We start from the raw sequence: 24,744 nt of genomic DNA, 5'->3' as shown, positions 1-24,744 counted from the left end.
ACACTGAGACAATCTAATGGCTACACCCCAAGCTGCAGAGGATAATAGAACACAATGAAACAGAGTGAAACAATACTTCTGTCAGAACCTATTTCAGCTGAGCTGGAAAGCAACTCCAGTACGGGGCAGTCAGAATGCCAACAAAATCTATTTGTTCCCTCCCTTGTACTAATGCCATATACTGTAAGCCATGTAAGGTCTGCCCTGGACATCTCCAAAATAGGAGATAGCTCAGGTGATGGTTTATATGTAGAAAAGAGAAACTGTTCATGTAGCAAATTGCTCCAACTCTCCACTTTCCTTCATAAGAGCAATGCAGAACTTTATTCTCATTTGGAGTGAACAAGATAATTTAGCAATACTTAGAAGCTTTAATCAAGGCACAGTGAGTTTGGATATTTGCTATTGGTTAGCATTAGTCTCAGGATGGGGGCAACGGAGATCAAAATGTACATCACTTTCACTGAAGGTAGATTTTTTTTTAATCGTGTTAGAAGCGACTTGAGAACATACTGCAAGTCACTTCTGGTGTGAAATAATTGGCTGTCTACAAAGACGTTGCCCAGGGGATGCCCGGATGTGTTACCATCCTGCTGGGAGGCTTCTGTCATGTCCCCGCAAGCTAGAACTGACATATGGATTTGCACCAGCAATCTTCAGGTCATCAACCCAACCTTCAGGTCAGCAGTCCAGCCGGCACAAAGGTTTAACCCATTGCACCACAAAATCATAATCTTACTTAAAATATTATGATATTTTTGGGGTTTTTAAAACTTGATTACTTGGTTCTTGAGTGCAAACTTTGTAGATGACAGTGGAATGGATGGAGTATATTACATGAACGAATATCGGAGTATTATCCATAATTGGCATTATAATTGCAAACAATTAAGTTAGAAGACCTGCTCTGTGATTTTAAAAGACCCTCCGAACAGTCGGCACATAATTAGGATTATTTTGCAAGGATTTCCTTTGCCCAGGGAAGACAAAAGGTTGGAAAACTCCGCTCTAGAGCAAAACCTTTTACCATATAAGGAGTGAGAAATGCCAGATGTCCAATCTTCATTCATGAAAGGAAGAGGCAAAAGGACCATATTGCAAACATACATTGGATAATGGACTGTCGAGGCACCAGATCTCTCCCTGCTTCCCCCCTCTTATTTTCCTTTTACATTTAGGATCACCATAAGACAGAAAGACCTTTAAAACACGCATGCATGCCTTGCCTTGTGATCTCTTCCAACAATATTATTCTGTCATCATCAACAACAATAACAACAGTAAAAGGAAATAAGAAAAGAGGAGTGCATTACAGATGTATGTGTTTGCATATATGTGCCTTCAAGTCACTTGTTGACTTATGGTGACCCTATGAGTTTCATAGGGTTTCATTAGGCAAAGAATCCTCATCAGTGGTTTTCCCAATTCCTACATCTGAAATCTAGCTTGCAGGACCTCACGTTGGTTGATGGTCTCCCACCTTGCTTAGCTTCCAAGATCAAATGGGACCTGGTGTCTTTAGAGTATAGATATATGGTTGCAAGGCTTGAGCAGGACTGCTGATAATATGTTGGCTTAAATGTGTCCCATTGATACGGCTTCAAAGTATAATAGCAGCAGCACATTCCAACCTCTTGTATATCATTTCTAACAATCCTGAAATGTTTTACTTTACAGTAGAGTCTCACTTATCCAACACTCGCTTATCCAACGTTCTGGATTATCCAATGCATTTTTGTTGTCAATGTTTTCAATATATCGTATATTTTGGTGCTAAATTCATAAATACAGTAATTACTACATAGCATTACTACGTATAGAACTACTTTTTCTGCCAAATTTGTTGTCTAACATGATGTTTTGGTGCTTCATTTGTAAAATCATAACCTAATTTGATGTTTAATAGGCTTTTCCTTAATGCCTCCTTATTATCCAACATATTTGCTTATCCAACATTCTGCCGGCCCGTTTATGTTGGATAAGTGAGACTCTACTGTATTACAAAGGCGATTAGAATTTTCTTTGATATTAAGTGGTATCAGTATGGGCAATATTTGCAAAAAAAAAAATGACAACTTAGGGATTATTGACTTTTTGGAGCACTTATGCACCCCACCTATTACAAAATTACCTTATATTATTATATTACTTGTTAATTAATTTACATATACTGTAATACAGGTTATATACTGTGAGTTTACATTTTAACCTTCTGAAGTGCACTGCCTTCTACACTGATGAAAAATATTCTGTTTGGTACCACATTTTCCCTTAACGCATTGATCCCACAGTGACACATGACAAACATTGTGGTGAGATTGCCACAACCAACCACACCTTTCATTCGGCCAAACTCACCCCATGGTTAGAGCACAGCCCACATTTTCAATTTTCCCATTATGTTTTATTCTGTTTCCTCCCTCCTCCTCATGCATGCAAATATATTTTCTGTTAAGAGGGTGTGTGTTAATTTTAATATACTGATATGCAAGTATCTGCACATACACAACTTTTAAAAAAGAATTAAAATTTAACCACGGAAAGAACCACTTTCTGGCAGAAATGATCACCTCCCGCTACTAACTCCTCCCAGCAATTCCAAAGCAAAGTGATGCCACCTGAAGGGCCAACCACATGTCAAAAAAATCCAAAATCTGGTTTTTTTGTAAAACTGCAGGGTAAAAGGAAAGACTGTTTGAGCCAGGTTAAAGCCCAAAGAACTACTTCACAAGTAGTTCATCAAGAATATTGTGTGTCAGGATTGCACATTTTTTTAACAGTGTAGACAAGCCTTTGGATATATGTTCCTGGAAATGTACAACTGGAGCTTACTGAAATACCAGAAAAACTCTTTATACCCTGTTGTCCTTAAAGCATACTCTTTCTGTTATTGCCCGTAATCCAATGTTATAAGGTAAAGTCCAGTCGTGTCTAACTTTGGGGGTTGGTGCTCATCTCCATTTCTAAGCTGAAGAGTCGGTGTTGTCTGTAGACACCTCCAAGGTCATGTGGCCGGCATGACTGCATGGAGCACTGTTACCTTCCCGCCGGAGCGGTATCAATTGCAGGTTTTCGAACTGCTAAGTTGGCAGAAGCTGGGGCTAATAGCAGGAGCTCACCCTGCCCCCTGATTTGAACCATCGACCTCTCGGTCAGCAAGTTCAGCAGCTCAGCGGTTTGACCTGCTGTGCCACCAGAGACTCCTAATCCAATATTACAGACTTTACAATATTTGTACAATGAAAATAAATGGATGACATGTTGATTTCCATTTAATTTAGATTTTAATCCTTATTATATTTCTTTCGGCGTTCACCAGAAGCCCACTGACAAGGTTAATGAAAGCAGAAAGAAGGAGAAGCTGTTTTTCATCTTTTCCTAATTCAAATCCCAGGGGAATCATCATAGTTAACATAACCACAATTTCAGAGATTTGGTTTAGCATGGGTATTGCTCCAACAAATTTCACACCCAGTCACATTTCGTCATAACCTCTGGCTTGTCTTTGAGGCCTCTTCTACAATGCCATATTAAATCCATATTATCAGCTTTGAACTGGATTACAAGGCAATCTAGACACATATAATCCAGTTCAAAGCAGATAATGTGGATTATCTGATTTGATAATCTGGATTATATGGCAGTGTAGAAGGGGCCAAAGGTGTCTAAGTAAGGATTCCTGGTCAAATAATACAATATGGCCCTAGTGAATTTTTAAAAATGTAGTGTGTCCACAAGGTATGCAAAATAGTAGTCCCTCTTTTTAAAAATTAATGAGAGCGTCTTACTCAAATAATAAAACTTGCTCTTTTTAAAGCAATATAAGAATCCTAATAAGACAGATAAAACTGTTTAAATTAGTGTGTTTTTATTGTTTTATTGTTTTTAAAGTAGATTTGAGCTAACATTTTGATATATATTATTATATTATATATAATTTTTCCAACAATATAAGTTATAGTGTACTATTTATAAAGCCAGTAATTTCCCAATGCATCATTTATATAATTGCTTCTTAAACTGGGGGTTCCAACCCCAAATGGGGTTCCCTTAGCAAAAAAAAAAAAAAAAAAAAAGGCAACAGGAAAAAAGTAAAAGTGTACCATCTAGTGGCAGTTTTAGCCATTTACACAAATCTGTTAACAGCAACATGCAGTGTTAGTGGACTCTGCAGAACATGCTTCAGATGTACTCCACAAAAGGGAAAATAAGCTTGTTTAGCAAGTCTTGCAAATTATTTATTATCAGCAAATGTTTGATTTTTTATCTATTTCTCATATCTGGGGTTGCGTAAAAATTTCTTGTGTGGAAAGGGGCTACAACTGGAAAAAGTTTAAGCACTGACTTATACCACCAATACACCCGTAAAAACTATTTCCCTCACCCTCCTCCCACCTAAAAACAATAATCATAAAATTAAAAGTTAAAATTGATCTCCCATCTGAAAGACATACAATGAAAACGTTATTATCATCCCACTGATTTCTTGTCTTAAACAACCTCTCTGTTCTACCATGCTTTGTTTTAATCTATGTACTATGAAGCTTTGGGGACTAGTATGGTGTCATGGTTTGAGCAGTGGAGATTCCACCTGAACATTAGGATGAACTTCCTGATCGTGAGAGCTGTTCAGCAGTGGAACTCTCTGTCTCAGAGTCTGGTGGAATCTCCTTCTTTGGAGACTTTTCAACAGAGGCTGGATGGCCATCTGTTGGGGGTGCTTTGATTGTGCCTTTCCTGCATGGCACGGGGCTGGACTGGACAGCATTTGTGATCTCTTCCAACTCTGTGATTCTGTGGCCCCTTTTACACAGTTGTATGAAATCCGTATTATCTGCTTCACTGACTGGTGGTTTGCTACCGAGCACAATTCAAAGTGCTGGCTTTGGCCTATAAAGCCTTGAACGGCCCTGGCCCAACTTACCTTTCCAATCACATCTCCCTCTATGAACCATTGAGGAGGTTAAGATTTTCAGGGGAGACCATACTCTTCGTCTCACCACTTTCGCAGGTGACTAGTAGAGAGGAAAGACAGGGCCTTCTCAGTGGTGGCCCCTCAGCTGTGGAACTCTCTCTGTAGTAGGATTAAATTGGCCCCTTCCCTCGTCATTTCGCAAACAAGTGAAAACTTGGCTTTGGGAGCAAACATTTGGCCCAGCATATAGTGGGCAATATAGTTAATATGATTATCTGATTGTCTGGGCTTTGGATCTATGCACAATAGTCATCTAATGTTTACTTATGTTATTTTAATGTTGTTTTAAAGTGTTGCTTTAATGGCATTTAATTTTTATTATTGTTCAGGCATGAAATAATGCCACCCATGTAAGCCTCCCTGAGTCCCTTTCGGGGTGAGAAGGGCAGGATATAAATGTCGTAAATAGATAAGTAAATAAATAATAAACAGTATTATATGGCAGTGTAGACTCAGATAGGTAAAGGTAAAGGTTTCCCCTGACATTAAGTCCAGTCATGTCTGACTCTGGGGGTTGGTGCTCATCTCCATTTCTAAGCTGAAGAGCCGGCGTTGTCCGTAGATACATCCAAGGTCATGTGGCCAGCATGACTGCATGGAGCACCATTACCTTCCCACTGGAGTGGTACCTATTGATCTTCTCACATTGGCATGTTTTCGAACTGCTAGGTTGGCAGAAGCTGGAGCTTACAGCGGGCGCTCACTCCGCTCCCGGGATTTGAACCTGGGACCTTTCGGTCTGCAAGTTCAGCAACTCAGTGCTTTTAATACACTTCGCCACCGGGGCTCTAGACTCAGATAATCCAGTTCAAATCAGATAATGTGGATTTTCAGTTTTGATAACCTGGATTATCTGGCAGTGTGGAAGGAGCCTATGATACATTTGGACTACAACTGTAAACTTCTCTAATTATCTGTGAAAACATATGGAAAGTAAAGCATTTTCTTCACAGACCATTTATACAGTACCTCACTTTGGCTGGATCTACACTGCCAAATAATGCAGTTCGTAAATCCAGCCAGTATTCCAAAACTTTAACAAACGCTTATAGAATAGTGATTCAGTTATTTGAAAATATATACAGTAACTACTTTTAGATTTGAAAGTGCTCAAAACCTTGCATTAAATTCAAACATCATGAAACAGTTAATTAATTACTAATTAATAAATTAGTACAGAATTAGAGTGTGGTGAAGGCTCCTTCTTTGGAAGCTTTTAATCAGAGGCTGGATGACCATCTGTCGGGGGTGCTTTGAATGCGATTTTCCTGCTTGGCAGAGGGTTGGGCTGGATAGATTCTATGATTCTATGATTTGTGAATAATTAAAGATAAAGTCATTATGAGTACATGCGTTCCCATGTTCTTGCTAGAAATGGTGATCATATCTGCTGATCTCAAACAACTGGAAAAGCAACTGAGGAATCCCCCACCCTGAATGTGTTCAGCTCTACTTTTATTTAAGTAATTGGCACCTCGAAGGAGCCAGACTAAATGGAGTTGTATTCAGATAAGGCAGATGAAGCAGGAGGAGGGGATGCAGGCGGCACACATCCCACCCCACTGACAGACCCTCCGCTACTTTTGAGGAACAGGCTTACAGTGGCTGTTTATCTTTTTGTGATTAATGGTCTCTCTTGCTTCCTGTTTTAATTCCATTAAGAGCCCAAGTGTAAGAAAACTGCACTGATGTTTTATGCTCCCCCTATTCTTGTATACAAGAAATGCATGAACTTTGCTTGAACTTGCATTACTTTTTTGTTTTTGTGTGTTTGGGGGCTCATGCTTGAGATCACAACACATCCAAATTTGCTACCCTAGGCCTCAAAGCATCACTAGACAGACAACAATGGCAACTTATTAAAACAGGACAAGGAGCAGCACATTTTGTCTTTAGTATCTCGGAGGTCCATTGCAAAGTCACAAAGAAATCAACAACAGTGAGTTGCTGTGAGTTTTCCAGGCAGCATGGACATGTTCCAAAAGCATTCCCTCCTGACGTTTCGCCCACATCTATGGCAGGAATCCTCAGTGGTTTTGAGGTCTGTTGGAAACTTGGCAAGTGGGGTTTATATTTCTGTGGAATGATGTCCAGGATAGGAGCCCTGGTGGCGAAGTGTGTTAACGCACTGAGCTGCTGAACTTGCCGACTGAAAGGTCCCAGGTTCAAATCCCAGGAGCAGAGTGAGCACCTGCTGTTAGCTCCAGCTTCTGCCAACCTAGCAGTTCAAAAACATGCCAATGTGAGTAGATCAATAGGTACCACTCCGGCGGGAAGGTAACGGAGCTCCATGCAGTCATGCCGGCCACATGACCTTGGAGGTGTCTATGGACAACGCCGGCTCTTCAGCTTAGAAATGGAGATGAGCACCAACCCCCAGAGTCAGACATTACTGGACTTTACGTCAGGGGAAACCTTTACCTTTACCTATGTTCAGGGTGGGAGAAAGAACTCTTGTCTGTTTGAGGCAAGTGTGATTGCTGCAATTGGCCACCGTGATTACCATTGAATGGTCTTTCAGTTTCAAAGCCTGGCTGCTTCCTACCTGGGCATTTCACAGACAACCACCATGTCAGACTGTACCAAGAAGCTATTGAAATCCACAATCATGTGGACAATTTCAACAGGAAGGAGGAAACTATGAAAATGACCAAAATCTGGCTACCAGTATTCAAGAACTCCAAAATCAGGACAGTAAATAAAGAACAACACTCTGAAAACAGGGGAATTCCACGCATGAAACAATCAAGGCCAACTAACATCTTCCAACAAAGGATTCCCCCAGGTAGGAGGCAGCCAGGCTTCGAAGCTGAAAGGCCATTCAATGCTAATCAAGGTGGCCAATTGCAACTTTCACGCTTGCCTCAAACAGACAAGAGTTCTTTCTCCCACCCTGGACATCATTCCAGGTCCAAAGTGTGTCTCCCCAAAAGATATGAGTGTAATATCATCATATAATTTTAAATTCAAAATGGATTTTATCATGTTAAAGAATACAAGTTGAGTATCCTTTTGCTGAAGTGTTTTTGATATTGTTGGATTTTGGAATATCTATATTTGCATATACATACATAATGAAGTGTCCTGGAGATGGGAACCAACTCTACACACAAAACCCATGTATATTATATACATCTTATACATTTAGCCTGAATGCAATTTTATACAATATTTTAAATAATTTCTAGGTCCTCCAATGCAAGTCTATGGTCAACTTCTACCAGAAGCTGGCTATAAAATTATACGAGGTGAAATAGAGATTACGAGATAATGTATTAATCGGATCCAACAATAATCAGACCTGCAGAAGTTAAACTCTTAAATGTGGAGGGCCAGTTAACTACAAATAGTTTGTTGACTGAGGCCCCTTCTACACTGCCATATAATCCACATTATCTGCTTTGAACTAGTTTATATGAATCTACATTGCCATATAATCCCATCCAAAGCAGATAATCTGGATATTATATAGCAGTGTAGAAAGGAGGAGCCCCTGTTGGTGCAATGGATTAAACCCTTGTGCTGGCAGGACTGCTGACTTGAAGGTTGGGTTACTGACCTGAAGGTTGCTGGCTTGAATCTGGGGAGAGCATTGATGAGCTCTTTCTGTCAGCTCCAGCTCCCCATGCGGGGATATGAGAAGTTTCCCACAAGGATGGTAAAACATCAAAACATCTGGGGGTCCTCTGGGCAACGTCCTTGTAGATGGCCAATTCTCTCACACCAGAAGTGCCTTACAGTTTCTCAAGTTGCTCCTGACACGAAAAAAAGGGTAGAAGGGGGCTGAGTAACCCACCAAGTCAATCTAAGCAGCTTCCAATGAGATACCACATTTTTTCATTCTGTTGCTAATTGTTTTTTCAGTCTTCAAAACAGTGTGAAAACATTGCATTCAGTTGGAGTTCAAATAACGACCAAAAGCAAACAGGACATTTTATATGAGAGGAGAAACAAAGTGGAAAGGAAGGGTAGAATTTCTGAAAGGTGGAATATGAAACCACATACGAGCTACTTATGCACGTAGTATACTGAAATTAGGAAACAAAACTGTAGACCACACATGTCCAATCCGTGGCCCGTAAGCCGTATTTGGCCCAGGACAGCTATGAATGTGGCCCACTACAAAATGATAAACTCACTTAAATAATTATATAAGATTTTATTTGGTAACACAGTTAGATGGTTCTCGAGCATGAACTTTGTAGGTGACAATGGAATGGAATAATCAGAGTATGTTTCATCCATCAGTATTGAGGTTTTAACTGTAATGTGTATTAGCATGGCAAACAGTTTGGCCAGAAGACCTGCTCAACAATTTTAAAAGACATACAAAACAGGGTGGCACATAATTAGTATTATCTGAGAACTTTTTTTGCTTATCTATGGTGACTGATATCATGAAAAGTATACACAGACTTTTTTTTGGTTCCTCAGCTATTGTTAATGTTAGCGTGTTTAATCTGTTGTTCAAGACAATTCTTCCAATGTGGCCCATAGAAGCCAAAAGGTTGAACACCCTGCTCTAGAGCATGAAAATTTTGGTAAATTTAAAAATTAAAACCCTGGGATACTCTGGAGTTTTCAGCAACCTCTGGAGTGCCCCTGACTTTGGTAAAAGGAGGGGAAAGTTGGTTCAACCAAAAATACCTCCATGTTGCTTTGGGCTTATGTAATCAAATCCAGTTAATTTATTTTAATCTAAATCAACTCACTGAGGGCCTGTTTTTCTTTTATTATCATTGGATTTAACCAGTTTTGTTTAAATTGATGCCAACACAGTGTGCTTATTTTACTCTTTATTTCTTTTGTGTCCAGTATTTCTGACCTTTCAATTAATATACTTATTTGTTAATTCATATCATCAAGCAGATAGGGATTTGCTTTAGAATATAAAATTCTGTTTACTGATAAAAAGCAACACTGAACTTCAGATCAATTACTTTTAGAAGTAGCCTGATAATAATTCTTTCTTAATTCACTGGAGAAACAGCACCGGTATGAAATGAAATTTCCCACAAGCTAAAAAGAAAAAGAAAAAAGAAATACACAGGCTCTGACAGGTTAATCTCTGTAGGAGAAAAGTATAGGGAGTTCCCGGCAAGCTCACTTTTTGGATGTTCTAACTATGTTACTCTTTTTAACTTTAATTTGTGTCCCAAATTTCAGAGGAAAGTGGGATTCGTAGTAGTAGTAGTGGTGGTCCTGGTGGTGATCGGCACATTGGGTGCCGTCCCAAAAGATATCATCCGTGATTTGGAAACAATAGACATTGACAAAATTACAATCTGCCAACTGCAAAAGGCCACCCTGCTGGGATCTGCGCGCATCATCCGAAAATACATCACACAGTCCTAAACACTTGGGAAGTGTTCAACTTGTGATTTTGTGATACAAAATCCAGCATATCTATCTTGTTTGCTGTGTCATACAACATTGTTGTGTCAATAATAATAATAATAATAATAATAAGCCATCAGAACAAATGCAATTAAGGCCAAGATCAAAAAATCAGCCAGTGACCCAAAATGCAGACTGTGCAAAGAAGCTGATGAAACTATTGATCATATCCTCAGCTGCTGTGAGAAAATCACACAGACAGACTACAAACAGAGGCACAACTATGTGGCCCAAATGATTCATTGGAACTTATGCCACAAATACCACCTCCCAGCAGTAAAGAACTGGTGGGATCACAAACCTGCAAAGGTAATGGAAAATGAACACACAAAAATACTGTGAGACTTTCAAATCCAGACTGACAAAGTTTTGGAACACAACACGCCAGACGTCACAGTTGTGGAAAAGAAAAAAGTTTGAATTATTGATGTCGCCATACCTGGTGACAGTTGAATTGATGAAAAACAGGAAAAACTCAGCCGTTATCAGGACCTCAAGATCGAACTGCAAAGACTCTGGCATAAACCAGTACAGGTAGTCCCAGTGGTAATTGGCACACTGGGTGCCGTGCCAAAAGATCTCAGCCGGCATTTGGAAACAATAAACATTGACAATATTACAATCTGTCAACTGTAAAAGGCCACTTTACTGGGATCTGCACGCATAATCCGAAAATACATCACACACTTGGGAAATGTTCGACTTGTGATTTTGTAATACGAAATCCAGCATATATATATCTCGTTTGCTGTGTCATACTATGTCTTTGTGTCAATAATAATAATAATCTTCAGAAGTTAAAGGTTGCATGCTGACGCATACTCACTTGCAAGCAAGTATCACTGCAGAGATCAGCAAGGTCTATAATTCTCCTTTCAATGAAGTATGCATAGGGTTGAGAGATGTGATACATAGCTTTTTATTAGAAAATTAGCCAAATTGTTCAAGTAAAGCCTTCTATAGTATAGTAGGGTTGCCCAGAACCGATCTGTTATGCAATTTAGCTTCCTGCAAGAAAAAAATCTAGGAAATGCAAGGGGAAATTTATTTTTTAGCAGATGAAAAAGCAGACTGAATTTGAGCAGTTTCATTTGGGTCTTTGGAAAGGAAGAAACTGGGAGCCTGGCAGCTGCAATCACATGCAAATAGCTGTCAAAGAGGGGGAAATTATCATCTACAAACATTGAGAAGAAATTCCATCTGCTGCTTCCTTCAAAGGGGGTCTTAATACATTCAGAGACAGCAAAGTTACACACATCTTAATCAAGTCCTAATCCAAGGAATTAATGCAATGTGTGTTTCTGCATAATTCCAGGAATCATGAAAAAGCCATGACAATAGAGAAAGAGCCACAGATGGAGTCCCCTTCTTGCACAAAATACTGAATGAAAAGTTATCAGAGCAAACAGCTTCTTAACATTTCATATATATATGTGCGCCATCAAAAGGGAGAGGGCTGTGGGGGTGAGAGTATTTATTCGCATGTCGACATGGGTCATATGCTTGCCTTTACATACTCTTAAGTAGGCAGGCAAAAATCCATAATGTATTCTTTCGTTTAAAAATCCTTAATTTTTTCATATTAGAAAAACTAGATATTAGTGTCTTAATGTGTAAGCATTCAAAATTAAAAAAAATAGCAGTTTGATTTACTTTGGGGCTTTATCGCACCACTCGTTTATGCCTTATTATTCCATTTGACATCCACTCCTGCCATTCTTGTGTGGGTAGCTCACTGTTGACACCCTCTGTTGTAGTCTTACCAAATCTGAACTTCAAGAATGTCCTTTGCCATTATTTGCATCCATATTAGTAGCATCATTACCAACTCCCATGTCCTGCCCCTTGCTTTGTGGTTGATTAGTTTATTTTTATAACATACCTGTAATAAGCTGGGCCCCAGGTGGTGGCACAGTGTGTTAAAGCGCTGAGCTGCTGAACTTGCAGACCGAAAGGTCCCAGGTTCAAATCCCGGGAGCAGAATGAGTGCCCACTGTTAGCCCCAGCTCCTGTCAACCTAGCAGTTCGAAAACATGCAAATGTGAGTAGATCAATAGGTACTACTCCAGTGGGAAGGTAACGGCGCTCCATGCAGTCATGCCGACCACATGACCTTGGAGGTGTCTACGGACAACGCCGGCTCTTCGGCTTAGAAATGGAGATGAGCACCAACCCCCAGAGTCGGTCACGACTGGACTTGTCAGGGGAAAACCTTTAACCAAACTGAATAAGCGCTACAGTAGAATGGTGGCATTACAGTGGAACATGCTTTAACATTCCGACAGTATAACAGCAAACAAAACAATCAGAAATTAAAAGGGATTTAAATGTATCAGTAAAACCATTTCTCCTGACTAAAGCCCCTTCCACACAACTGAATAAAATCCCACATTATCTGCTTTGAACTGGAAGATATGGCAGTGTGGACTCAGATAACCCAGTTCAAAGCAGATATTGTGGGATTTTCTGCCTTGATATTCTGGGTTATATGGCTGTGAGGAAGGGCTCTGGGATGCAAGTGATCTGGGGCTTTTCTGCCAGAGTTTCCTTGGGAATCCTTGAGGGAGGGATGACCTGGCAACACTCACACCATGCCCACTGATGGATTGTTTATGGAAGGAAACGCTATGAGACACCTACACCTGAACTAGTTACTGAAAAGTATGTCATTAACAGATTACAGTAGAGTCTCACTTATCCAAGCCTCGCTTATCCAAGCTTCTGGATAATCCAAGCCATTTTTGTAGTCAATGTTTTCAATATATCGTGATATTTTGGTGCTAAATTCATAAATACAGTAATTACAACATAACATTACTGTGTACTGAACTACTTTTTCTGTCAAATTTGTTGTATAACATGATGTTTTGGTGCTTAATTTGTAAAATCATAGCCTAATTTGATGTTTAATAGGCTTCTCCTTAATCCCTCCTTATTATCCAAGATATTCGCTTATCCAAGCTTCTGCCGGCCCGTTTAGCTTGGATAAGTGAGACTCTACTGTATTTCCAGAGTGGGAGAAAAGCATTTTCAATTACATACCCTGCATTGCAGCAGTCCCTGGAGCAGGGGATCCCAAACAAAGGCCCACGGGCTGGATGCAGCCCTCCAAGGTCGTTTACCGGGCTCCTGCTCTAAACTTTAGACTTAGGATTGCCTTAAGTCAGAAATGACTTGAAGGCACACAACAACAACAATCCTAATTAACTTGACTATCTCATCAGCCAAAATTCTGGTAACTTTATGTTGGTTAAAATTGTTCTTCATTTTAAATATTGTTTTTTCATGTGTTATTTTTGCACTACAAATAAGATATGTGCAGTGTGCATAGGAATTTGTTCATTTTTTTCAAAACTATAGTCTAACTAAACCCTAACAGTTTGGAGGACTGTGAACTGGTCCTCAGCTTTAAAGGTTTAAAAGCCGAGAGAGTAACAGCATTCCATGCTAATGCTAAAGTAAAAGTGGAACTAATGTGTTGCTATAACAGCATGGCGTGATAATGCATGTAGAGAAAAATGTACTAAAATAATTAAACACATAGCAAAGATGCCAGAAAACTCAAAAACAGGAACAATTCCCACTCTGGAAATGGCTCTGATCAGACTTAGCACCCTTTCCCCTTGTTTTCCCCATCTTGTCTTAACATGATAATCTATATATATATAAAAGGGTAATGAAATTTCGGCCTAGGACAAAACAATAAAACTACACATCCCAGAAACACTAAACTTGGCAGCACAACCCCTCATCCATGCCTCTACGTTCATACAACAAAAAAGAAAAGAAAAATAAAGTCCTAATTAGAGGGAGAGGAATAATTGTTTTTATCGAATTGCTGCCAGTTAGAATGCTAAGCTCCGCTCACTTGGTCTCCTAGCAACCCACTCAGTCCAGGAGACAGGCAGAGTTAGGCCTCACTTAGGCCTCTTCCACACTGCCTATAAAATACAGATTATCTTATTTTGATTATATGGCAGTGTAGACTCAAGGCCCTTCCACACAGCTATATAACCCATTTATAATCTTAGATTATCTGCTTTGAACTGGATTATCTTGAGTCCACACTGCCATATAATCCACTTCAGTGTGCATTTTATCCAGCTGTGTAGAAGGGGCCTCATATAATCCAGTTCTAAGCAGATAATATAAGATTATCAATATACAGTAGAGTCTCACTTATCCAGCATAAACAGGCCGGCAGAACGTTGGATAAGTGAATATGTTGGATAAGAAGGGATTCAGGAAAAGCCGATTAAACATCAAATTAGGTAGATTCCCCTGGTAGCAAGCAGACAGGCTTTGAAGTAATGAGGCTATTTATTGCAATTCTAGCAGCCCTTAGAATGCAAGTACCCAGCCTTCCAAGCAGCAAGCCTATTCCTTTGTATTCCAGCTCATCAAACAAGGATTCCCATAAGAAGAAAATGGCCAGGCTTTGAGGCTGCAAGGCTATTCACTGCTATTCCACCTGGCCAACAAAGCATTCCCATAAGTCACAGCAATGCATGGCCAGGCACAGCTAGTAATACATTATTTTAGGGGTAGCAGAAGGTCAATTTGTGCTGAAGAAAGTTAACAGCTCACAAAAAATCAGTGTTAGTCTTAATGGCAGAGAAATCCATTTCAGTACATTCTTGAACACAATTTATCCACGCAAACCTCTTGGAACCAAACACAAAATTAAATTTATAATTGGAAATCTGTATTTTACAGGCATGCAATATAATTTGTCTAAACCCCCCATTGTAAATGTTTATGTTTGAAAATTATACATTATAAATGTATATACAAGCAATCCCCAAGTTCCAGACATCTGACTTACAAACAACTCCTAGTTAAGAACGGGGGTGAGACAACAGGAAGTGAGACAAATCTACCCCTTGGAAGGGAAGTTCACTCCTGGAAGAGTTATTCTCATGGTTAAAAGGTGTCTCCACTGACGCTTTATCAACAATTCCTGTTTCCATAACAAGCCAAATGTTCCAAAATCCATTTATCACAGGGACAGAAAGTGAGTTGAAATCTTCTGATCAGGGACACAGAGAACAAAACAAACACCACAGGGGTGTTAACTCTTTCCTATGCTATCTTAAACACACACACACACACATACATATACATATATATACACACACACATATACATACACGCACACACACATAATATGGCTGCAGTTATACTTTAAAAAAACCTTTATACATTTCTCAACTCACTCACAGCCACACTCAAAGTATGCCCATTGACCACCCTGACCACAAAATTAATATTAAAGTGGAATTTCATTTTTGTACTTTAAATCTTAGCAAGATAGTACTGGGATAAGAAGTCATCAGTGAATTTCTTTTTGTCTATAAAAGCAAACACTTTCAAAAGCGTATCGCATGGGAGGACAGGAACGGTGTTATGTGGTAGTAGTAGTAGTAGTAGTAGTAGTAGTAAAAATAAAAATAATAATAAATCTTTATTTGTACACCACCGCCATCTTCCCGAAGGGACTCAGGGCAGCTCACAGAAGCACTCCAAGTGCCATATCTAACCCACAATACACAAGTGTAAGTACAGTGACATAAATATAATCATCAGCACATATAAAATACCACTAATTGTAAAAGTATAAAATTATAAAAATTCCTAAAACGCAGTTGAACCTGCGAAAAGTGGGCTAACTGCCGTTAACAATCAATATGCAGAGCAGAACAACCGGTAGTTCATTGTTCAGGATCAAAGACCTGTCTGAAGAGCCATGTTTTTAGATTCACCCGAAAGGCTTGAAGAGTGGGGGCTAATATAATTTCTTTAGGGAGGGTATTCCAGAGTTGGGGAACCGCCACCTAGATGGCCCTTTCTCTTGTCCCCACAAACAGTACTTGGGATGGTAGTGGGACCGAGAGAAGGGCCTCCCCAGCAGATCTTAATGTCCGTGCCGGTTCATAAAAGAAGATGCGATCACAAAGATAGGTCAGACCCGAAACATAAAAAGCTTTATAGGTAATCACCTGCACTTTAAATTGGGCCCGGAAACTTGTGGACGCCAGTGGAACTGCTTTAAAAAGGGCTTAGTAAAGCACTATTCTCCTACTCTAATTGTGATTTCCCACTTTGTGTAATAAGACATTGAGAGCAAAAACAATGGAAAGATTATGCCTCATCTTTCCATGTAAGGTGGACCCAAACCAAATTGGCCTATACATACAGTAGAGTCTCACTTATCCAAGCTAAACGGGCCGGTAGAAGCATGGATAAGCGAATATCTTGGATAATAAGGAGGGATTAAGGAAAAGCCTATTAAACATCAAATTAGGTTATGATTTTACTAATTAAGCACCAAAACATCATGTTATACAACAAATTCTACAGAAAAAGTATTTCAATATGCAGTAACGTTATGTTGTAATTACTGTATTTACGAATTTAGCACCAAAATATCACAATATATTGAAAACATTGACTACAAAAATGGCATGGATAATCCAGAATCTTGGATAAGCAAGTCTTGGATAAGTGAGACTCTACTGCATTTATAACATTACTTGCTTCCAAGTAAAGAAACCTTTCACACTAATCTATCAGTTCTCCAATATCTCTTCCAGGCAGATGGAGTTCAACCTGCTCACGGACTCGGAAGCTCACAGCCCCACTCTGTCTCTCTCGGAGTCTGGGACCCCTCAACATGAGCATAGCTGCAAGGGGCAAGAACACAGCGGTAAGTACAAGGAACTAAACAGCAACAAATTTCCATTGCGGGCATTTTGTAGGTGACAAAAGAGAAGTTTAATTTCTCTTTAACAGACTAGAGCAGGGGTCCTCAAACTAAGGTCCACGGACCGGATGCAGCCTTCCAAGATAATTTACCAAGCCCTAAACTTTAAACTTAGGGTCAGCCTGAGTCCAAAGGCACACAACAGTAACAATCCTAATTAACTTGACTATATCATCAGCCAAGAACAGGCTCACACTTCCCATTGAAATACTGGTAAGTTTAGGTTGGTTAAAATAGTTCTTCATTTTAAATATTGCATTGCTCTATCATGTTTTTCTGCACTACAAATAAGATATGTGCAGTAAGCATAGGATTTCATTCACGTTTTTTTCAAACGATAGTCTGAGGGACCGTGAACCTGTGGAAACAGAGGCGGTCCAATGGCGAGGCGAATTAAGCCATTGCCTGTGGCGCACACCAACGGGGGCACCGACAAGGTGCCCCTGCGTGAGCATGGTGCCGCTGGTGCCACCACCCATGCTTTTTTTCTGGCTACACAGGCAGTGGAAGCGCTGCGCATGTGCACAGGACCAAAATGGCGGATGGTCCTGAGCGCCTGCGCAGGAGTTCGATCACTCACGTGGACGGGTGACGTAAGGCACGCCAGCCACCCGTCTGCACTAGCGATCAAACCCCTACGCAGGCACACAGGACCATCCGCCCAAAATGGTGGATGGTCCTGTGCGCCTGCGCAGGGGACCGTTTGATCGCTCACGCGGACAGGTGGCTGGCGTGCCTTACATCACCCATCCGCGTGAGCAATCGAACCCCTGCGCAGGCATACAGGCCACCTGCCCAAAATGGCAGATGGTCCTGTGTGCTTGCGCAGGGGTTCAATCGCTCACCGGAGCGCTGGGCGGAAGGGGAAGGCCTTGCCAGGAAGGCGTTTGGCAGTTTGGGGAGCAGAGAAGCGGCACCTAAACCGCCGAATGCCTGCTCCCCAAACCGTCGAACGCCTTCCTGGTGAGGCCTTCCTAGCGAGGCATAATATGTCCCTATCCCTAGCATCAATTAAAGTACTTGTGTAAGAAGATTAATGCCTTTTGACTCTTGGAAGCTCACACCATCGGGGAAACTCTGTGATAGATTTCCCTGCTTTCTTTCTCACAGACACAGAGAAGTCACAGCAGAACCAGACTGATGACTCCAATCCTGAGGATGGCTCCTTGAAAAAGAAGCAACGCAGGCAAAGAACTCACTTCACCAGCCAACAACTCCAGGAGCTGGAAGCCACTTTCCAGAGGAACCGGTACCCTGACATGAGTACCCGAGAAGAGATAGCTGTTTGGACCAATTTGACTGAAGCAAGAGTCCGGGTATGATGGGATTAAATCTATTTTTCCCGCATATGGGAGAGGCTGAGGACTCGGGCTGGAGGAAAAATCAAGCAACAGGCCAAGTAGAACAGACTTCCACGCGTACTTGTGTCTTTAACACCAATCAGCCATTCACTGAAGTTTGTTCCCAAACCCACTGTGCATTGTTGTAGCTCATGTGCAGGATCTCTTCTTCACAAAAGCCAATTTCACATGAGGAAGGCAGCTACCAGCGTGTGGGGATTGTGGGATCCTCCAAGACTAAACATTATATAAGATTTTTTTTGCTTGTATTGTTTTTGATAGCTTAAATAATAATAATAATAATAATAATAATAATAATAATAATAATAACAACAACAACAACAAAATTACCACCTGCCAGCTACAGAAGGCCACTTTACTGGGACCTACGCGTGTTATTCGCCGATATATCACACAGTCCTAGACACTTGGGAAGTGTGATTCAATACAACAGCCAGCAGAGTGTCTGCTATGGACTCATCTTGTTGTGTTTGAAATAATAATAACACTTAGGGTAGATTACAGAATACATATACGGCAAGCATTCAGTGCCATTATACAATTGACAAGGACAGACAATACATAAACAGAGGTACAGTATAGGCTTTTCCCATCTATTTCCATCCCCGACATCTGGAGGTTGCACTCGACTCTGGCCACAGGGAGGGGCTGTCACTCCATCTTCCATGCCGAGGAGCTTTGTTGTCCGTAGACAACCTCCCAATTGAATTGTCGGCATGTCCTTATAGGTGCCTTTTAATTACCTTCCAGCTTTAAAGCGGTACCTATTTATCACATTGCTGTTTTCGATCTGCTAGGTGGGCAGAAGCTCACTCCGACCCGGGCTTGAAGTGTCAGCCTTTTGATTGGCAAGGTTTTCTGCAGCTGGGGGTTAACCCACTGTGCTATAGCCCGACCCCTTTGAGCAATGCAAATTTTCTCTTAAGAAGATATGGGTCTCTGTCAGCCATTCCCTCCAAAATGTAACACACTCACAATTTAGATTACTGGCGAGCTTATATTGCCGCCCCTGACTCCCAAAGTTGGACTGCCATATGAACATTCACATAGCAGCCTATCCTCAGGAGATGAGCAAGGGGAGACTGTTCTGCAGCGGGACATGCTGTGTGTTTTTGTTTTGCTTGGTAGCTCCATTCCTTTGTCCTGGCAAAAAAAAAGAAAAGACATTTGCTGCATGCAGGAAGAGGAGGAGCTGATCCCATGCACCACTTTACTTACCTTACAGACCTGGCTCCTTTTCTTTTTCATGTGTGTCGTGAGCATCTGTTCTGCCTGGGCAAAGAAAGGAAGATGTGGTGGGAGGACAGAAATATGTGGTACACCAGACGAGAGGGAAAGAAGCCAATCCTTAGGCTAATTGTAATGTGGGTTTCAATGCCTCATCACACTTAGAACATGAATCCACTTTAAATCAGATTTCTGCCCCCTACAGAATTTTGGGGTTTGTAGCTTGGTAAGGCCCAAGACCTGTCTGGCTGAGTTGTTTAAAGCCCCCTCTCTAAAGTGGATCCAAGCTCTAGTGTGATGAGGTCCTCATTGTAACAAGGCATTTGATGTTTGCCTGCATTTGTTTATATACTGTAATCCGCTCTGAGTCCTCTTGGGAAGAAGGATGGAATATGAATACTATTATTATTATTATTATTATTATTATTATTATTATTATTATTATTATTATTATTATTTGAAACACAACAAGATGAGTCCACAGCAGACAGTCTGCTGGCTGTTGTATTGGACCACACGTTGAACACTTCCCAAGTGTCTAGGACAGTGTGATGTATCGGCGAATGATGGGTGGCCTTCTGCAGCTGGCAGGTGGTAATTTTGTCAGCACCGATTGTGTTTAAGTGCAGGCCAAGGTTTTTTAGGCACTGCACCCAGTGTGCCAATCACCAATGGAACCACCTTGACGGGCTTGTGCCAGAGTCTTTGTAATTCGATCTTTAAATCCTCATATTGTGCCAGCTTTTCTAGTTGTTTCTCCTCAATCCTGCTGTCACCTTGGATTGCAACATCGACAATCCATACTTTGTTTTTTAACACAATCGTGAAGTCAGGAGTATTGTGCTCCAAAACTCTGTCTGTCTGAATTCGGAAGTCCCAGAGTAGCTTGACATGTTCATTCTCTGTAACTTTTTCCGGCTTGTGATCCCACCAGTTCTTTGTCACAGGCAGATGGTATTTGTGGCACAAGTTCCAATGAATCATCTGAGCAACGGTGTTATGTCTCTACTTGTAGTCTGTCTGTGCGATCTTCTTGCAGCAGCTGCGGATGTGATCTATTGTTCCATCTGCGTCCTTGCAGAGATTACATTTGGGGTCTGTTGTCGACTTTTCAATTTTAGCTTTGATGGCATTGGTTTTAATGGCTTGTTCTTGGGCTGCCAGAATCAGGCTCTCCGTCTCCTATTACAAAGTTCCATTTGTGAGCCACAGCCATGTTTTTTCTTTGTCGATTTGGCTCTCAATTTTTTCCAGGAACTGTTGATGGAGAGCCTTCTTTTGCCAGTTTTCTATTTATTATTATTATTATTATTATTATTATTATTATTATTATTATTATTATTATTATGTGGGGCTGTTTCACTTGTGCCCATTCTTCATGTTTATTACAAATCTACCTATGCTTCTGTCATTTACTCCAGAGCAAGCACACTCCTTGCTGTTCTTATCAAAATGCTGACTCGAGCTACTCCCTTTTCTTATAGGTGTGGTTTAAGAATCGCAGAGCAAAATGGAGGAAGCGAGAAAGAAACCAGCAGGCAGAACTTTGTAAGAACAGCTTTGGAGCCCAGTTCAATGGATTGATGCAGCCTTATGATGAGATGTATGGTGGCTACTCGTACAACAACTGGGCGACCAAAGGCCTCGCGGCCAGCACTCTATCAGCCAAGAGCTTCCCCTTCTTCAATTCCATGAATGTCAATCCTCTCTCATCGCAGCCCATGTTCTCAACACCCAGCTCCATTGGATCCATGCCTATGCCCTCCTCCATGGTTCCCACAACAGTGACTGGTGTGCCAGGCCCAGGCCTCAACAACCTCAACAGTCCTGGCCTCAGTTCTGCCGTTTCATCCAGTACCTGTCCTTATGCATCCTCGGCCAGCCCTTACATGTACAGGGACACATGCAACTCCAGCCTGGCAAGCCTGAGGCTGAAGGCAAAGCAGCATGCCAACTTCACCTATCCAGCAGTGCAGACAGCCAGTTCCAGCCTGAGCCCCTGCCAGTACGCTGTGGATCGGCCAGTATGAGGGACCAGACCCTCACCCCACCCTTCTTCCAGGAACTTGGCCTTTAGCCCAAGAATGCCAACCAGACTAAATTCCAGGAAGGCCCATTTAGTTATACAGTTACAAATGTCTGACAATCTTTTTTGGTAAAGAGAATAACAATTGCTCGCTGAAGGTCCGTTTGGGAAAGAGGAATGCTGGCCAGGCTCTGAGCTCATTTTTCAGTCCACCCGTGTAATGCGATAGCCTTTCTCTTGCTCCTGCTCCAGCCCACGAACAGGCAACCAGTTCATGCAACAATACAGAGGAACCCGGGGAAAATGGTGCAGCTGCTAACACCACTCATAATGTACGTCCGTGTGCGTTTCCTATTTCTTTGTTATGTGACTGCTTCCTGCCCTCTTGAAACGCGCAGCGGAGGATAGAATGCTGAGCTAGAAACATCAGCTTTGTGCGACTCAGATCATGCATATTTAACCAATGTTTACACTTTATTGTGAAATGCCTTATAGGCACAATCTTTTGTCTCTTCTTTTTTCTTTGCAGAATTTGGCATTTTGTAGCCCGGAAAGGAAGGTTTGCTTCCAGGTAAAGATGAAAGGTGTGTGAAGGCAGGTGTGAGAGACATGGGAAGAGTCTGGGGTAAAGCTGAATGGAAACATCTGCTGGGGTCCCTCAGGTTCACACTGTTTTCCAAGACTGCCACAGAAGCTGTCAACATGTGACCGAGAGAGGTACGGAGTTTTGACGTCAGGAAAAAAATATCTCCGAAAGTCCCTAAGATGATGATCCTCCAGCTCCAAGAACATCCCCTTCCATGGATGAAGGATCAATACAATTCATTCCTTCTTTGGTTTCATGTTGTGCCAAGGTAGGAGTGAATGATCAACATTCACATATCACACAGAATCCTATCAATTTCCTTTGGCAATAAAGAGCTCTTCCAGTCTCCTAGACTAATTCTAATTGATAAATAAAACCCGAAGAAATCTCCACCTGATGTCTGTTTGTTGTTGTTGAACAAGAGTTGCGTCCCTTTATCTGAAGGTGGGAAAATTGGGCCTCATGATGAGAATTAAGCCTTTTAGGCCAAGATATCAGCACACATAATTTTCTTTATATATATTAAAAAGCTTAAAAAGTAGAAACACAGGGTCTTATATTTTGTATTTTAATAATGTAGAAGTTCAAATACCATGTTAAAATATTGGTACTCTTAACTTTTTAAGTTAACACTTGCTTGTAATATTTTCAGGCAGTCATGCTCAAGTTTCTAAAGCTTGGATCTTTTAATTAATATGAAGTGGCAATGTTTTCAAATGATTACACTATGTAACACGATTTTTGTTCCTGGGTTATAAATGTTATTTTCTAATTGGTTCTATCATAAAAAATATGGAAAAAGTTTATTAAACTGCAAAAACTTTGTTTTTGTGAAACATCCTGCAGCACATTTTGCTTTAGTTTTTCAATGAATATCTCCTAGAGTCTCAACCAATTCAACAGAGCCGCAGTGGCGCAATGAGTTAAACCCTTGTGCCAGCTGGACTGCTGAACTGATAGTTAGGTTGCTGACCTGAAGGTTTCTGGTTTGAATTTGTGAGATGAGATGAGCTCCTGTCTGTCAGCTCTAGCTTGCAGGGATATGAGGGAAGCTTCCCAGCAGGATGGTAACACATCCGGACTTCCCCAGGACGGTGTCTCTGTAGACGGCCAATTTTCTCACACCAAAAGCGACTTGCAGCATGTTCTCGAGTCGCTTCTGACATGATTTTTTAAAAACCTATTCAACATAGTTTATGGCAGCCACAAAACAGCTTCTGGAGTATAACAACTACTCTCAAAGTAAGTACCTCACAATTGAGTAGAAAAATAACACTTTCAAACTAGGAACTGAAAATTTTCAAGCTACATAGTGTAATAGGAAAAAAAAACAAAGGAGATGTCCCTCTCTTTTACCAAAAAAGTGCTGAGCTCCTTTCCAGGTGTGTGAAGTCATATGCCTTGCCAAGGAAAGATCCATCAAATGTTGGCGTCTTCTATACAGCTGTATAAAATCCAGATTATCTGCTTTGAACTGGATTAACTAGAATTTAAAGTTCTAGAAAGCTCAGATAATCCAGTTCAAATATAATGTGTATTATCTGCTTTGATGTTCTGGATTATATGGCAGTGTCAAATGGCTCTTCGTTACGTAGTGTTATTTGTTGCACATTTCTGTTAATACTTGGCCTTTCAATGGGAATACAAGTATATCTGGTTTAAACTGATACAGTTAGCACATCCACGTTATGTGATACTATTTTTCCACATAATGGTTCTATTTCTGCTGGCACTGTCATATAAAATCCAGATTGTTTGTTTTGAACTGGATCATATGGCAGTGTAGACTCATATAACCCAGTTCAAAGACGATAATGTGGATTATTTGTTTTGATAATCTGGATTATATGGCAGTGTAGAAGGGGCATCATGTAGGAGGATGGGAGGAGGGAGGTGGAAAGCTTGAGTCTTTCTTTGGGAATGTAATGTAGTATACAAAACACATAGGTGCATTGTAAAGGAAGAAGGTGTTCGTTTCCACTCTGGTGCTATCCAAAGTAATTAATATCAGATTCTGTGTTTAAAAAATGGCCAAACTACATACATATTAACCAAATATGTTCAGTTGTATGATTCATCATTGGAGAAACATGTGTGGATAAGCACTAGCCTGCACAAAGGGAGCAGGGTTGGGTGATCTCCAAATGCCCTCCCGCCCTCCCCTTTCTGTTCGCTGCCTGCTTGCCATAGACATAACTTTTCTCTTCTTCTTTAGCTTTTCTCAATGGTGTGTGCCGCTGCAGCAGAATGGAGGCTGAACAGGAAAGGTTTTGTCTACATGCTACTGCTGGGGAGGGTAGCTGGATGAATCAAAGCATGTTTAAAGTGGAGGTGGTGGTTCAAAAAATCCCTTTGTTCTTCTAACTCCACAAGGAGCGATTAGGCAAACTTGACAAATTATATCATGTG

The 24,744-nt window shown here is 40.9% G+C and overlaps 1 protein-coding gene across 2 annotated transcripts in view; it reads left to right on the top strand.

Moving 5' to 3' along the window:
• pitx3 (paired like homeodomain 3) overlaps positions 1-22,727 on the top strand; it is a 31,924-nt gene extending 9,197 nt beyond the window's left edge. Inside the window, exons 2-5 of one of the 2 annotated variants that reach the window (XR_010004525.1) lie at positions 16,966-17,078; positions 18,246-18,451; positions 21,208-22,081; positions 22,279-22,727. Coding sequence is in view for 1 of the 2 variants with exons in the window: in XM_062975892.1 (XP_062831962.1) it covers positions 16,970-17,078; positions 18,246-18,451; positions 21,208-21,753 (861 nt within the window). In the remaining variant the exon portion in view is untranslated. Of the gene's footprint in view, positions 1-16,965; positions 17,079-18,245; positions 18,452-21,207 lie in introns of both variants that reach the window. The other variant, XM_062975892.1, reaches the window with a different exon arrangement.
• The last annotated feature ends 2,017 nt before the right edge of the window (positions 22,728-24,744 follow it).

This window comes from Anolis carolinensis, chromosome 3 (assembly GCF_035594765.1).
Source record: "Anolis carolinensis isolate JA03-04 chromosome 3, rAnoCar3.1.pri, whole genome shotgun sequence".
Taxonomy (NCBI): Eukaryota; Metazoa; Chordata; class Lepidosauria; order Squamata; family Dactyloidae; genus Anolis; species Anolis carolinensis.
Note: the sequence above shows the minus strand (reverse complement) of the source record. Positions and strands in the feature narration are given on the sequence as shown.